The 15905-nt window shown below is 40.6% G+C and overlaps 2 protein-coding genes across 3 annotated transcripts in view; both read right to left on the bottom strand.

Annotated features, from left to right (window-relative positions):
* Window positions 1–3393: 3393 nt before the first annotated feature.
* LOC117747506 lies at window positions 3394–12512 on the bottom strand. Of its 2 annotated transcripts, XM_034556790.1 has the most exons (10): window positions 12228–12512; window positions 10328–10738; window positions 9641–9865; window positions 8293–8657; window positions 7701–8232; window positions 6954–7014; window positions 6770–6840; window positions 5692–5746; window positions 5255–5449; window positions 3394–4145 (listed from the first exon to the last, which is right to left on the bottom strand). In XM_034556790.1, exons 2-10 carry the CDS (start codon window positions 10548–10550, stop codon window positions 3500–3502), a joined length of 2373 nt encoding a protein of 790 aa, XP_034412681.1. In that variant the 5' UTR covers window positions 10551–10738; window positions 12228–12512; the 3' UTR covers window positions 3394–3499. The 2 variants fall into 2 exon arrangements, with proteins under 2 accessions (XP_034412681.1, XP_034412680.1); XM_034556789.1 differs by having other exon boundaries at window positions 7701–8657.
* Window positions 12513–15646: 3134 nt separating this feature from the next.
* The window catches only part of LOC117747551, a 7747-nt gene continuing 7488 nt past the window's right edge, over window positions 15647–15905 (bottom strand). The window contains exon 12 of the mRNA XM_034556881.1: window positions 15647–15746. The gene's annotated coding sequence lies outside the window, so the exon portion shown is untranslated. The remainder of the gene's footprint in view (window positions 15747–15905) is intronic.

The following is a 15905-nucleotide window of genomic DNA, read 5'->3' as shown; positions in this document are numbered from 1 at the left end:
CCACACAGAAGGACCGCTCCGACCGGGAATCGAACCCGCGGCCCTCTTGCTGTGAGGCGACTGTGCTAGCCACTACACCACCGTGCAGCCCAAGAAGAAACATAATATAAATAAATTCACACACATATACATAAATATACATACATACATATATATATATACATACATATATATATATATACATACACACATATATATATATACATACATATACACGTATATATGGGTATATATATGTGTGTGTGTGTATATATATATATATATATATGTGTGTGTATATATATATATATACATATATATAAACATATAGACATTCAGCCAACTGTCCCTTTAAGTGCACATATATTCTCTCTGTTGTCCTTCAGGCGTTGACCTTTTGACCAGAGTAGAAAGTGATCGTCTCCTCCTCCTCCTCTTTCCTTCTTTCATCCCTCTCCTTCACCTCCTCCTCTCTGATCCTGTCTTTCCTAACCCCCCCCCCCCTCCTCTAATGCCATTTAACCAAATCTAATAACGACCTTTATATCGCATGTTTTTCATGCTGCCTGATGATTCAATGATGTGCAGAAACCTCCTGCCCGTCCGCCGCCATGGAGACCTACAACATGCTAAGTAACCGTGGCAACAGCAGAGGGGGGGGGGGGGTGGACAGGACACATGGTGATTGACACTTATCCACCCACTCATTAGAGTGTGAGGAGTGACCTTCATCCCTGATTCCCTCTGAAACGCTCACTCTCGTCTTCTTTTCTTTCCTAAAGCAAATTTTTAAAAATGGTTCTGTGTTTTTATACGACTCGGAAGTACTGAACGGTAGTACAAGTGAGTAATACTGCTAGTACTACTTCTCTGCAGGTTAGACTTCCCTTTTCTTTGGCACCGTGACGTGATGGAATCAAACTTTATTGATCGGTGCAGCGGCAGACAGTAACAAGACACATTTAAAACAAATATGACGTTCATGTTAAAACAAAAGTATGGATCATTATGGATCACTAATCAGTTTCATTGCGCCTTGTAATTCTTCAACAAACCACAATAAGAATCATTTCATTAAATGTTTATTTGTTATGTGCAAATTAGTTTTTACAAGGCTGTTTGAATTCACCCTTTAGTGCGACGACGGAGAATCGACTGTAAGCTGCTAATAATAAATCACTATATACACACATTATATATATATATGTATATAAACATATATATATATACATATATATACATACGTATACATACGTATATATCACAGGTAGGCTCAAGCAATATGAGTAATAAATACAGAAAAATATTAAAAAATCTTTCTTTTAATTATTTCCGCTGTGTTTTTTTGTGTCATTTTGGAAACTGTAAATATGAATATAAAAAACACACGATTGATCCGATTCATATTTTTAGGAAAGCGAACGGCTCCGTTCTTCTTCTTCTGCAGCTTTTAAAGAAGCGACTTCACGTCTTTGCCGACCTCCGGTGGCCGAACGCCCCGGTGACGTCATCGTGACGTCACCGGGGCGTTCGGTTGCACATTTAAAGCTGGGAAAAAAGAAAGAACAGCTGCGCCTCCCCGACGGTTGATTGAAGTACCGCCTCGAGTCGACTCGCGGGTTTGATGCTGCGTTCACGTGACATGCGACAGATATGCTCCAGCTTTAAAGAAAACAACAACAAATAAATGTGCACGACTTTAATAATTCGTGCTCTGGATTTCCTCCCGAGTACCCGCCACACGCTCACTGTGGATTTAATACTCTTTTATTTGGAGTTTGGTCCAATAAAATTTTTTTTAGACACTTTGGTATTCTGCAGAATATTAAGATCTGAAGGTTGAAGGCAAAGCTGCCCCTCCAAAATAAAAGCCCCACTTTTATTTGATTATATAAACCCTTTCTTCACGTTTTTATTTGATGTTTTTAAACGTGTTTATTATATAAATCCATTCTTTATGTTTTTAGGTGACGCTTCGTGTCAATAGAAGAAAAAACTTTATACTTTTGTCATATTTGTACATTTTCTTCAGTTATTTGCTGCTTTTTCTACGAATCTCTTCTCTTTTCCCGTATGAACTACAACTAATACACAAACTAATAAAACATTCTTATTTCATAATAATGTGTTGCCGATTGGGAGTTTGTTGCCCTCAGCAGGATGCGGTAAAAATGTAATTTGTGGTATTAAATCCAGAGCATGAATTACTAAATTGTGCGTACAAATGAGTTTTTCAATAAATAAAAATCATTAAAATATAATTTTTTTTAACGATTGAAAAGTTGCTGGATCATTTTTTGATAAAAGAACTATTCTAAAATGACTTTTTTTAGTGCAACTTTAAATTAAGACATTTGTTGTTATGTGTAAACACAAATACATTATCAATACACAACACAAATATTAGAAATATCATCAGCGTCCTCCAGAAACCTTCGTGAATAAAAACCCTCAAACTCACTAATCGTGTTCATTTTAAATTATTATTATTAATTAAATTAATAAGAAACAACTTTCATGATCGATTGATTTCTTTAGCCAAACTCTCAAATGTGAATATTTGATTCTTTTCTGATAACGTTTTGGAATAAAAAAGCAATTTTAAGACAAATAAAAATAAACTTAAAGTTCAGAGGACAATAGAAAGCTTGCGTGACTTTTCATAATCAATAACATTAATAAAGTCATTCTAAACATGATTATCTCTGTTTTAAGAAGTCATCATTTAAGAACCGGCATTAGATCGGTTCATGTTCCCCAGAGGACGGATCATAAAGGATCCTTAATAAACAATCATAAAGGATCCTTAATGAGGATCATAAAGGATCCTTAACGAGGATCATAAAGGATCCTTAATAAATGATCATAAATTATCCTTAAACTATCATAAAGGATCCTTAATAAACGATCATAAAGGATCCTTAACAAGGATCATAAAGGATCCTTAATAAATGATCATAAATTATCCTTAAACTATCATAAAGGATCCTTAATAAACGATCATAAAGGATCCTTAACGAGGATCATAAAGGATCCTTAACGAGGATCTCTCAGCGGTTCCTGGAGGACGAGAGCGACGGCAATAAATATGTCACAAGTTAAATAGTTCAGGACTCAAAGCAGCGAAACCACGAGCAGGATGCAACATCATGAGGGGAGGAGTCTTTACAGGGCTCACCAAGGGAGGAGGAGAGGAGGAGAGGAGAGGAGGAGGCACAAAGAAACCAGGAACTAGAGAGGGGAGGAGGAGGGGAGGAGAGAAGAAGAAACAAGGGTAAAGGCAGAGAGGGTGGATAGAAGAGGAGAGGAGACAAGGGGAGGAGAGAAGAAGAAAAAATGAAAAAGGGAGAAGAGAGGAGAGAAGAGGAGACAAGGAGAGGATGAGAGAAGAAGATGGATAGAAGAGGAAAAGAGCGGAAGAGTGGGTGGAAGAAGGGAAAGGGGAGGAGGGGAAATAAAGAGAGGAAAGCAGGAGAGAAGGAGAGAATAGGAGGAAGAAAGAGGAGAGGGAAAAAAGCATTTACAAAGGAGTTGTCAGGCCAAGGTAACCGAGGAAGGAGTGTTTAGAGGAGGAAGAGGAGGAGGAGGACGAGGAGGAAGGAGAGGAGGAGCATGAAGGAGAGGAAGAGGAAGGAGGGCGTGGCTTCAGGGAGATGAGCGTGGTGATGGGGAGGAGAGGAGACAAATCCCTCCACCCTGCCCGGTCAGAGAGCGAGGGATGAAGAGGAGGAAGGGAGGAGGAGGAGGCGGCGTGTGCGTGCGGCGGCGTGTGCAGCCGCTGAAGGTGTTTGTTCGAGTGCTGGTCGCCCGCGTGCACGTACGAGCGGTGCGCGTGCACGTGGCCGGGGTGCTTGACCTTGCAGTGGAGGCGCAGACTGTCCCGCCGCTTGGCGCTGTAGGGGCAAAGGTCGCAGGTGAACGGGCGCTCCCCCGTGTGCACGCGCACGTGCTCCACCAGCTTGTTGGCCGTGCGCGTCAGGTGGCCGCAGCGGTCGCAGCGGTACTGGTTGCCCTGGCGGTGGCCCTGGAAGTGGACCAGCAGCTCCTGTTGCCCCGGAAACGATCTCTGGCAGATGCGGCAGCGGTGCGGCTCCGAGGCGCCGGCGGTCCCCGGCCGGGTTGCCACGGCAACTGACGGAGCGCCGGAGGGCGAGGTGACGGGGCATCTGGGAGTAGTGGAGGACGGGTGATGCACGCACACACATTTAATTAAAATTAGGAATTTTTATATATTTAAAATACTTAATATTTTGAGAATTTTTGTATTTATATTTTAAGGTTTTTCTTTTTTACATTTTGAGAATAAAACATTTTATATTTTGAGAATAAACATTTTTATATTTTGAGAAAAAATATTTTTATATTTTGAGAAAAAATATTTTTATATTATAGAATCTTTTTTTATATTTTTAAAATAAAAAATATAAATTTTGAGAGTAAAAAAATAATATTTTGAGAACAAAAAAATCTTAAAATTCTGAGAATAAATCATAAAGTTTTAAGGATAAAATCATCCACATTTGTATTTTAAATTGTAATATTTCAAGAACATTATGAGCATAACTTCACACTCCTAAGACCTAATATTCACTAAACATGAATGTTAAATCGATGTACCTCTTTATATATAAAGAGATACATAAAGGTATATAGTTTATATATAAAGAGATACATAAAGGTATATAGTTTATATTTAAAGAGATACATAAAGGTATATAGTTTATATATAAAGAGATACATAAAGGTATATAGTTTATATATAAAGAGATACATAAAGGTATATAGTTTATATTTAAAGAGATACATAAAGGTATATAGTTTATATATAAAGAGATACATAAAGGTATATAGTTTATATATAAAGAGATACATAAAGGTATATAGTTTATATATAAAGAGATACATAAAGGTATATAGTTTATATATAAAGAGATACATAAAGGTATATAGTTTATATATAAAGAGATACATAAAGGTATATAGTTTATATTTAAAGAGATACATAAAGGTATATAGTTTATATATAAAGAGATACATAAAGGTATATAGTTTATATTTAAAGAGATACATAAAGGTATATAGTTTATATATAAAGAGATACATAAAGGTATATAGTTTATATTTAAAGAGGTACATAAAGGTATATAGTTTATATATAAAGAGATACATAAAGGTATATAGTTTATATATAAAGAGATACATAAAGGTATATAGTTTATATATAAAGAGATACATAAAGGTATATAGTTTATATATAAAGATCATCATGGCCCACCTCAGCTCTCCATCGGCTCCCATGCTCCCCTGCATGTGCGTGTTGGCGTGCGCCCTCATCTCGGCCTCCTGATTGGTCGAGTGGTCGCACAAGCAGCAGTGCAGCGAGAAGGAGCCGTGCTCCCATTGGCGGTGGTCCGTCATGTGACTCTGGAAAAGGCTGCGCCCGTCCATCTCAAAGCCACACACGTGACACCTGGAGGGCAGGTGAAGGGTCACAGGTGTATTGTATTGATAACATACAATAAATAATTAGAAATATAACTAAATAAAGCTCAATTAAAAGCCACACTAAAAAATTGTAATTTACATCAAATAATTAGAAATATAACTAAATAAAGCTGAAATAAAAGGTAAAATGAAATGAAAGGTTGAATGAAACGTTCCATTTAAATAAAGTTTTCTTTGCTTGTCACATATATAAATATATATATCTACCTGTAGAAGAAAGAGCAACCTGTGGTTGGATCTCTGCTGAGGCTGGTTTTGGTTTCTGGGACAAAAGAGAAAAATAAGTTAATGTTGCGCTGCTGTATCCTCTAATGGAGAGTCCCTCTGGAAGTTATTATTGGTAAACTCCTCCGTTCACTTCCGTAGCGTCTTCATTATGAACCCAAAGGGCGATCTGGTGGCAGCATAAATCCATAGCACACATAAACACATCATTAAAGAGTGATTATAATAACAACGAGGCTGCAGCAACACCGCTGCAGGCGGCTAAACGCACACAAGTGTTTATGTAGTCGCGGCGGGCCGGAGAGTTTAAAGTTTAGAGTTTAAAGTTTAGAGTCTAAAGTTTAGAGTTTAAAGTTTAGAGTCTAAAGTTTAGAGTTTAAAGTTTAGAGTTTAAAGTGGAGCAACGTGGAACCAGGATTCAACAGGACGAAGTCGTCCGGCTGGGAGCTCGAGAGCGTGACATTAAATCATAATTCACAGGAGGAAAGCGTACGAATAAACGTCTTGTAGTGTGTTCTGACATCCCATAAACCTCAGATCGAAGTAAAAGCTGTGGTACTGCATTGAAAATGTTACTTTGGTCAAAGTGGAACATTATTAGCATCAAAATACACTTAAAGCTTAAATTATGTAACTATATACAAGTTTATGTATATATATATATATACATATATATACACATATATATAAATATATATAAACACACATATATATATATATATATTCACATATGTATATACAAACACACATATATATATATATAAAAATATAAACACACATATATATGTATATATATAAATATATGTGTGTTTATATATTTATTTTTATGAATATATATAAATATACATATATATACACACGTGTATATATATATATATATATAAATAAATATACAAACACACATGTATATATATATATAGATAATTATACACATATATGTATATATATACACATATATAGATATATAAATAAATATACACATATGTATATATATATATATATATACACACATATATAAATAAATATAATATATATATTATTATATGTGTGTGTGAGTTACCATGAGGAGGTTCTTGGGAGCTCAAGAGGGGGGAGGAGCGGAGTGTGTCCACATTCACCTTCAGGACCGGACTGTAGAAAACACACATGAATGCACATTCACATTCAAACAAGGAACCAAAACAAAGCAGGTCAGAGGTCAAAGAGGTCACGTGACTGATGGACGACAGGAAGTGAGACGTTACCTGCTCCTGAGGGGCGGAGTCGTCCTCTCCTCCTGCCGGCTGTTGGTCTTACTGACTCTCTCTGCAGGAGGAAGGAGAGTTCATTGAATGTTGCTTTAAACATGTTCACCAACCAGCATAGTTACTGTTGATACTGACGGGAACAATGCATAAGAATAATAAGAATAATAAATTAAAGTATTGTCGCCATACATTTCATCAAAAACTTTTGCATTCAAATAATTTTTTTTTTTTTCATTAAAAAAACAATACAATAAAAACCAATAAAAATGCATATAAAACATTTATAGCAAATTCTAAATAAACTAAATGAATAAATATCTTTAAACAAATTAAAAACAATTTAATTTGTCTGCATGTTTGTATGCAGGTGGTTTGTGTACTTTTTGTATTAATGGAACAAGCGCGTGTATTTTATTCATGTAGAGCACTCTGGTTTTGATGAGTGCAGCATAAATAAACATTATTATTATTATTGTAGAATAATAGTAGTAATGCTAGTTTAGAAATACGTTAAACTTAAGTTAAAGTCGTGCATTCATGCATTAAAAAAAACATTCAGATTCATGGCTTTACATTTTATTATGAAGTATTCAGTAGCGGTTTAACTTTGGTACCAGAGGTTGTGCAGTACTTTAGTAAATATATGTATATTTATGTATATGTATATTTATACGTATCCTGAATCAAGTTTAACCTGAGTATTAATTTATTGACTTTGAGGACGAGGAAACGGTGTATTTCTACCTGAGAGCTGGTGCAGCAGCGTGGACGCCAGGTTCACCGACATGTCCTGCCACAGCACGGCTCTGAGGCACTGGTCGGCCATCTTGGCTCCGGGGTTGAACTGGTCCTCCATCTTGGCTCCGAAGAAGAGCTGCTCCTCCGCCTTTGCTCCTGAGAAAACGCGGTCCGCCAGCACGGCCTCTGGAAGAAGCCGGTTCTCCATCTTGGCTCCAAAGAGAAGCTGGTTCTCCATCTTGGCTCCTGAAGGAAACTGGTTCTCCATCTTGACTCCTGAAGGAAACTGGTTCTCCATCTTGACTCCTGAAGGAAACTGGTTCTCCATCTTGACTCCTGAAGGAAACTGGTTCTCCATCTTGACTCCTGAGAGAAACTTGTTGCTCATCTTGGCGGCGGAGAAAGGCCGCTCTGCAATTTTGGCTTTAAAGAGAAGCTGGTCCTCCATCTTGGCCCCAGATAGAAGCTGGTCCGCCATCTTGGCCCCAGATAGAAGCTGGTCCGCCATCTTGGCTCCAGATAGAAGCTGGTCCGCCATCTTGGCCCCAGATAGAAGCTGGTCCGCCATCTTGGCTCCAGATAGAAGCTGGTCCGCCATCTTGGCCCCAGATAGAAGGTGGTCCGCCATCTTGGTTCCAGAGACGCCATGATCCTCCATTTTCACTCTGAATTGTAACGTGTTGGCTCCAGAGACAACGCCGTGTGCCGTCTTGGCTCCAGGCTGGCAGCCTCCGGTGTAAAACGTGTCTTCTATCTTCATCTCCTCCACCTTTTTGCCACCAAGACCAAGGTCTTCTGTTTTAATGCTGAAGATGTGGTGGCTCGCCATCTTTGAGGAAGGTGAGGGTACCTCTTTTGGGATGGGTCGATCCTGGACAAGGTCAGGGGCGACCAATGTGTCGACCTCCATTGGCTCTTCTTCTTCTTTGACCCTCACCACGTGGCTGCTCACTTCCTGACGCTCTGTGATTGGTGGAAAATCTGTCAGTGTGCTTATTCAGTAGCCATCAAACGTCCTCTGATTTGTTGATGGATCGACAATTTTAATCGAATTGAGTGTTCTTATGGTTTTAGCCTGATGGACTATGGACGGACAGACGGATGATGGAAGGAAGGACTATGGACGGACGGATGATGGAAGGATGGATGGAAGGACTATGGACGGACGGACGGACGGATGATGGATGGATGGAAGGACTATGGACGGACGGATGATGGATAGATAGATGGAAGGAAGGACTATGGACGGACGGATGATGGATGGATGGAAGGAAGGACTATGGACGGACGGATGATGGATAGATGGATGGATGGATGGAAGGAAGGAAGGACTATGGACGGACAGACGGATGATGGATGGATGGAAGGACTATGGACGGACGGACGGATGATGGATGGATGGAAGGACTATGAACGGACAGACGGACGGATGATGGATGGATGAACAGAATCTGTTAATATGTTATTTGAACAGAATCCTTTAAGAGGAGGATGTGGAGTCCACATTGTCGCTGTTTTAATTCATGGAATCCCAGGGAGCAGCAGTATGAACTCAAATGTCACATTCATTTGTGTCAATGGACAGATGATGGATGGATGGACAGGTGATTGATAGATGGATGGATGGGTGGAGGGACAGATGATGGATGGATGGATGGGTTGATGGACAGATGATGGATAGATGAGTTGATGGATGGGTTGATGGATGGACAGGTGATTGATAGATGGATGGATGGGTGGAGGGACAGATGATGGATGGATGGGTTGATGGATGGGTGGACAGATGATGGATAGAAGGATGGAGGGACAGATGATGGATGGATGGATAGAAGGATGGAGGGACAGATGATGGATGGATGATGGATAGATAGGACGGATGGTTGGACGGATAGACACACACACACACACACACACACACACACACACACACACACACACACACCTACCTGCCAGTTTCCTCAGCAGGTCTGAGGCCAGTGTGTCCGTGGCAGCGTTGCTGTCGGGTGTGTGTGACAGCGACGGCGGCTCGGGACTCGGCCCGGGGCCGTCCGGTGACAGAGCGAGGCCCGGCTCGTCCTGCTGCCCGCCGCGCCCCTCCGGCAGGGCGCCGCGCCTCTGAGGCTCCGCCTCCGCCTGCCTCCCAGGATGCATCTGGGCCTTCTGGGTCGCCTCTGAAGAGAGAGAGAGAATTAATCAATTGCATGTTTAGCCTTTAAAATGTTAGAAAATAAGCAAATTATCTGAGTAGATGATTGATATCTTTGATCAGGGACTGTGATCGATCGCCTGATCCAATGTATTTGTGTACGTGTGTGTGTGTGTGTGTCAGCATGTGTGCGTGGGTGTGTACATGTATGTGTGTGTGTCAGCATGTGTCCATGTGTGTGTGTGTGTCAGTGTGTGTCTGTGTGTGTGTACATGTATGTGTGTGTGTGTCAGCATGTCTCTGTGTGTGTGTGTGTGTGTGTCAGCGTGTGTCTGTGTGTGTGTACATGTATGTGTGTGTGTGTGTCAGCATGTGTCCATGTGTGTGTGTGTGTGTAAATGTGTGTGTGTGTGTCAGCATGTCTCTGTGTGTGTGTGTGTGTGTGTGTGTGTGTGTGTGTGTGTGTGTGTGTGTGTGTGTGTGTTACCTGACAGCCTGATGAGGAGGTCGGACGCCATCTTGGTGCCGACATCCGGGCTGAAGAGAGAGGTGGCCGCCGGGAAGGGACTCGAACCCGCGGCATGTGCGTCCGGTGTCTGCTCGCCATGGCCGGCCGTGTGTGTCTTTGTGCGTTGTGTGCTTGCAGGGTGTGTGTGACGTTTGGCTGCATCAGAGGAGGGAGGCTGCAACACACTCGACCCACGCTTCATTTTTCAGTGTGTGTGTGTGTGTGTGTGTGTAAAAAGAGAGGGAGTCAAAACTCAGAAGAGGAGATGGCGAGAGAGAAGGAAGAGGAGGAAGAAGAGGAGGAAGGCAGTGTTGCTAAAATAAGACGAGTGTGTTTTTTAACATATGGACGTGACGAGAGCATGATTTACTGTTGCTGCCTCTCGTTGACCTGAGAGAGAGAGAGGAAGAGGGATGGAGAGAAGATGGAGGAGGAGAAAGAGATAGAGGATGAAGGGCGAGAGAGGACAGAAGAGGGGTGAATCTGTGAATTAATTAATTATTGAACGGATGAGGCCCAATAATAAAGGGATAAATCATCAGTTATCCCACCGACAAAACAATCAACGGTTACGATCAATAATCGTCGATAACCGTCCGTCCAGCTGATCACTTCGTGCCCCTTGATGAATAAAATAAATAAAGACAAAATAATTTAGATGTAAACACTCCTGCTGTGGTATTTGCGTAGAAAATAACACGACCTAGAAAATAAAATATATATATAATACAATTATTTGTATATGATATTTGTATTTATGAATGTAATAAATGTGTATGAATATACAATAATTTTTTAAAAATTATTTAGTCTTGTACTGTTAGATTAGGGCTTGAATATTAAATAATGAAAGAAAACAAAATATATTTCAAATTAAAACAAAGTGTTCAAGAAGAATACAATATGGATAATGTTTTAAAAAAAAATAATTTAAATAAACATAAATTTAATTATTTAGTCTTGTATCGTTAGATTGGGACAGTAAAATATTAAATAATAAAAGAAAGAAAAATTATGTTTCAAATTAAAACAAAGTGGAATAAAGAAGAATAAAAATCTGGAAATGTAAAAAAAAATATTTTTAAAAGATTATATCATTTTAAATATAAAATACACATTTTAAATAAACAGAAAATAAAATATAATTAGGCCTCTAAGAAAAAAATTATATTTCAGATTAAAATTAAGTGGTCAAGAAGAACACAATATGTAAATGTAAAAAAATATATAAAATGTAAAACATAAAATAATAATAAAATAATTTAAAAAATTTAAATAAACATATAAAATCAAAATTGTTCATAAATAAAAAAAAATTTAATTAATAACTTTAAATATAAATAAAAAAAGCTATACCTTTTTTTAAAAAATAAAATAACTCTATTAAATGAATGCAACCGGCAGCCTGCTCGTCGCCCTCGCCAACCCCGTTCCGTTCAGCCTCCGGTCTCTAGGCGACACGGTAACGGGCTTGCTTGCCTCCACCGCATCCGCCAGGGGAGCGAAAATGACCGGGGCACCAGTTTCTCCATAACCCCCCCCCCCCCCCCTCCTCCTTCCCCCCACCCCCGCCCCTCGGTGTCGGAGACCCCGGAGCCCCGGCCGTTAGCTAAGTCATTTCCCGGTGTGGGATGGCAGTTGGTACGATCACGAGCCATTTTTCTTCCGGTTACCGGGAACGAGGGCAGGTGTCAAGAGCCCAGCCGTTACCCCCCCCCCCCCCCCCCACACACCCCTCCCCTCCCTGCAACATGGCTGAACGGTAACCCGACCTCATAAGACCTCAAAAGTCATCCTCACGGGTCAGCTAGCGTCGATAACCGGCCATTGCTGCTGGCTCCAAGCCGCCCCGGGACCGACACATCTATCCGTGACTTACCGGTACCGGGAGGGCAGGTGGCGGCGGCGGCGGCGGAGGTGGAGGAGGTGGCGGTGGTGCAGTCCGGGGCACAGCCTATATATAGACCATTCCCTCCTTCTTCTCCTTCTTCTCCTTCTTCTTCTCCTTCTTCTTTTGTCACATTATCCTCTCGGTTCGTCCCGGTTAGCACGGAGAGGAGACGACGGGTCGGTCACCGAGCAGGGCAGATGGAGGTTTCCGCCTCCTCTCCCTCTCTCTTTCTCCCTTTATGTGTGTGTGAGAGATGCAGTGTGTGTGTGTGTGTGTGTGTGTGTGTGTGTCCACGCGCCGGATCATAGCACACAAGGGCAGGACACGCGTGAACCCGCGCGCACGCGTCCATGCTCGTGAACTAAAAACCCCGCACACGCACACGCACAGTTTATCTTGTAATACAGACACATGTGAGGATTTAACGGTTGTACGTTAGAAAAATGTTAGAAAGCAGACAGACAGTAGAAACAAGCAGACAGACAAGCAGACAGACAGTAGAAACAAGCAGACAGACAAGCAGACAGACAGTAGAAACAAGCAGACAGACAGTAGAAACAAACAGACAGACAAGCAGACAGACAGTAGAAACAAACAGACAGACAAGCAGACAGACAGTAGAAACCAGCAGACAGACAGTAGAAACAAACAGACAGACAAGCAGACAGACAGTAGAAACCAGCAGACAGACAGTAGAAACCAGCTGACAGACAGTAGAAACCAGCAGACAGACAGTAGAAACAAGCAGACAGACAAGCAGACAGACAGTAGAAACAAGCAGACAGACAGTAGAAACAAGCAGACAGACAAGCAGACAGACAGTAGAAACAAACAGACAGACAGTAGAAACAAGCAGACAGACAGTAGAAACCAGCAGACAGACAGTAGAAACAAGCAGACAGACAAGCAGACAGACAGTAGAAACAAGCAGACAGGCAGTAGAAACACGCAGACAGACAAGCAGACAGACAGTAGAAACAAGCAGACAGACAGTAGAAACCAGCAGACAGACAGTAGAAACAAACAGACAGACAAGCAGACAGTCAGTAGAAACCAGCAGACAGACAGTAGAAACAAGCAGACAGACAGTAGAAACCAGCAGACAGACAAGCAGACAGACAGTAGAAACCAGCAGACAGACAGTAGAAACAAGCAGACAGACAAGCAGACAGACAGTAGAAACAAGCAGACAGACAAGCAGACAGACAGTAGAAACAAGCAGACAGACAGAAACAAGCAGACAGACAGTAGAAACAAACAGACAGACAGTAGAAACAAACAGACAGACAGTAGAAACAAGCAGACAGACAAGCAGACAGACAGTAGAAACAAACAGACAGACAGTAGAAACAAGCAGACAGACAGTAGAAACCAGCAGACAGACAGTAGAAACAAGCAGACAGACAAGCAGACAGACAGTAGAAACAAGCAGACAGTAGAAACAAATAGACAGACAAGCAGACAGACAGTAGAAACAAGCAGACAGACAGTAGAAACAAGCAGACAGACAGTAGAAACAAGCAGACAGGCAGTAGAAACACGCAGACAGACAGTAGAAACAAGCAGACAGACAGTAGAAACCAGCAGACAGACAGTAGAAACAAACAGACAGACAAGCAGACAGACAGTAGAAACAAGCAGACAGACAGTAGAAACAAGCAGACAGACAGTAGAAACAAGCAGACAGACAGTAGAAACAAGCAGACAGACAGTATAAACAAGCAGACAGACAGTAGAAACCAGCAGACAGACAGTAGAAACAAGCAGACGGACAAGCAGACAGTCAGTAGAAACCAGCAGACAGACAGTAGAAACAAGCAGACAGACAGTAGAAACAAGCAGACAGACAGTATAAACAAGCAGACAGACAGTAGAAACCAGCAGACAGACAGTAGAAACAAGCAGACAGACAGTAGAAACAAGCAGACGGACAGTAGAAATAAACAGACAGACAAGCAGACAGACAGTAGAAACAAGCAGACAGACAAGCAGACATACAGTAGAAACAAGCAGACAGACAGTAGAAACAAGCATACAGACAGTAGAAACAAGCAGACAGACAAGCAGACAGACAGTAGAAACAAACAGACAGACAAGCAGACAGACAGTAGAAACAAGCAGACAGACAGTAGAAACAAGCAGACAGACAAGCAGACAGACAGTAGAAACAAGCAGACAGGCAGTAGAAACACGCAGACAGACAAGCAGACAGACAGTAGAAACAAGCAGACAGACAGTAGAAACCAGCAGACAGACAGTAGAAACAAACAGACAGACAAGCAGACAGTCAGTAGAAACCAGCAGACAGACAGTAGAAACAAGCAGACAGACAGTATAAACAAGCAGACAGACAAGCAGACAGACAGTAGAAATAAACAGACAGACAAGCAGACAGACAGTAGAAACAAGCAGACAGACAAGCAGACATACAGTAGAAACAAGCAGACAGACAGTAGAAACAAGCAGACAGACAGTATAAACCAGTAGATAGTCAGTAGAAACCAGTAAACTGTCAGTAGAAACAAGTAGATAGTCAGTAGAAACCAGTAAACAGTCAGTAGAAACCAGTAAACAGTCAGTAGAAACCAGTAAACAGTCAATATAAACCAGTAAACAGTCAGTAGAAACCAGTAGACAGTCAGTAGAAACCAGTAAACAGTCAGTAGAAACCAGTAGACAGTCAGTAGAAACTAGTAAACAGTCAGTAGAAACCAGTAGACAGTCAGTAGAAACCAGTAGACAGTCAGTAGAAACTAGTAAACAGTCAATAGAAACCAGTAGACAGTCAGTAGAAATTAGTAAACAGTCAATAGAAACTAGTAAACAGTCAATAGAAACCAGTAGACAGTCAGTAGAAATTAGTAAACAGTCAATATAAACTAGTAAACAGTCAATAGAAACTAGTAAACAGTCAGTAGAAACCAGTAAACAGTCAGTAGAAACCAGTAAACAGTCAGTAGAAACCAGTTGACAGTCAGTAGAAACCAGTTAACAGTCAGTAGAAACCAGTACTTGTGTTATAGTGGAGTACTATTACTCTATTATTATAGTATCAGAAGTATTACTAGTATTCTAATATATTATTTGAAGTAGTAATATGTGTTTAAAGTAATAGTATTTGTAGAGGGACACAGTACACATACAGTACATGTATAAGTACAGCTGTTGTAGTAGTAGCAGAAGTACTGATAGTTTTAATAGTGGTAGTACAAGTAGTACTTGTACTAGGAGGAGGAGTTTAGGAAGTACTGTAAATACAGTAGTATCAGTAGTACCAGATCAAATACTGCAGTAGTATTGTGTATTTTAAATGTATGAGTGCAGTGTCCGGCTTCAGCCTGCAGGGGGAGACAGAGACCGCCGTGTGGGTGACCACACGTTATTGAACGTGATAACATTTTATTAGGAACAATAGTTAGTGATCAACAAAAACTTTATTTAAACTCTCAGCGCAGACAAAACAATCCGAGGAGTCGATCCGGTCTCAGTGCTTTTATCTGGAAGAAACTAAGAAAGTACACAGATTCATATGATAAACTATTAAAAATACATACAAACACAATTAAATGTCTTGTTAGGATGAATATGTTGTTATATGTATTTAAACATGTATTACTATTAGTATTATATAAGTAATAGTCATTAATAATAAATTAGAATGCATTA

The sequence above is a fragment of the Cyclopterus lumpus genome, chromosome 18 (assembly GCF_009769545.1).
Source record: "Cyclopterus lumpus isolate fCycLum1 chromosome 18, fCycLum1.pri, whole genome shotgun sequence".
Taxonomy (NCBI): Eukaryota; Metazoa; Chordata; class Actinopteri; order Perciformes; family Cyclopteridae; genus Cyclopterus; species Cyclopterus lumpus.
This window is presented reverse-complemented; position numbering and strand designations above follow the sequence as displayed.

What these genes read in the sequence shown, in the direction of transcription:
- LOC117747506 (XM_034556789.1), bottom strand. Translation starts at nt 10,550, where the DNA reads ATGAAGCGTGGGTCGAGTGTGTTGCAGCCTCCCTCCTCTGATGCAGCC. An exon ending in ACTCCGCCCCTCAGGAGCAG is followed by an intron (nt 6,841 to 6,953) that starts GTAACGTCTCAC and finishes TGTTTTCTACAG; the next exon opens with TCCGGTCCTGAAGGTGAATG. An exon ending in CTCCCAAGAACCTCCTCATG is followed by an intron (nt 5,747 to 6,769) that starts GTAACTCACACA and finishes CTTTTGTCCCAG; the next exon opens with AAACCAAAACCAGCCTCAGC.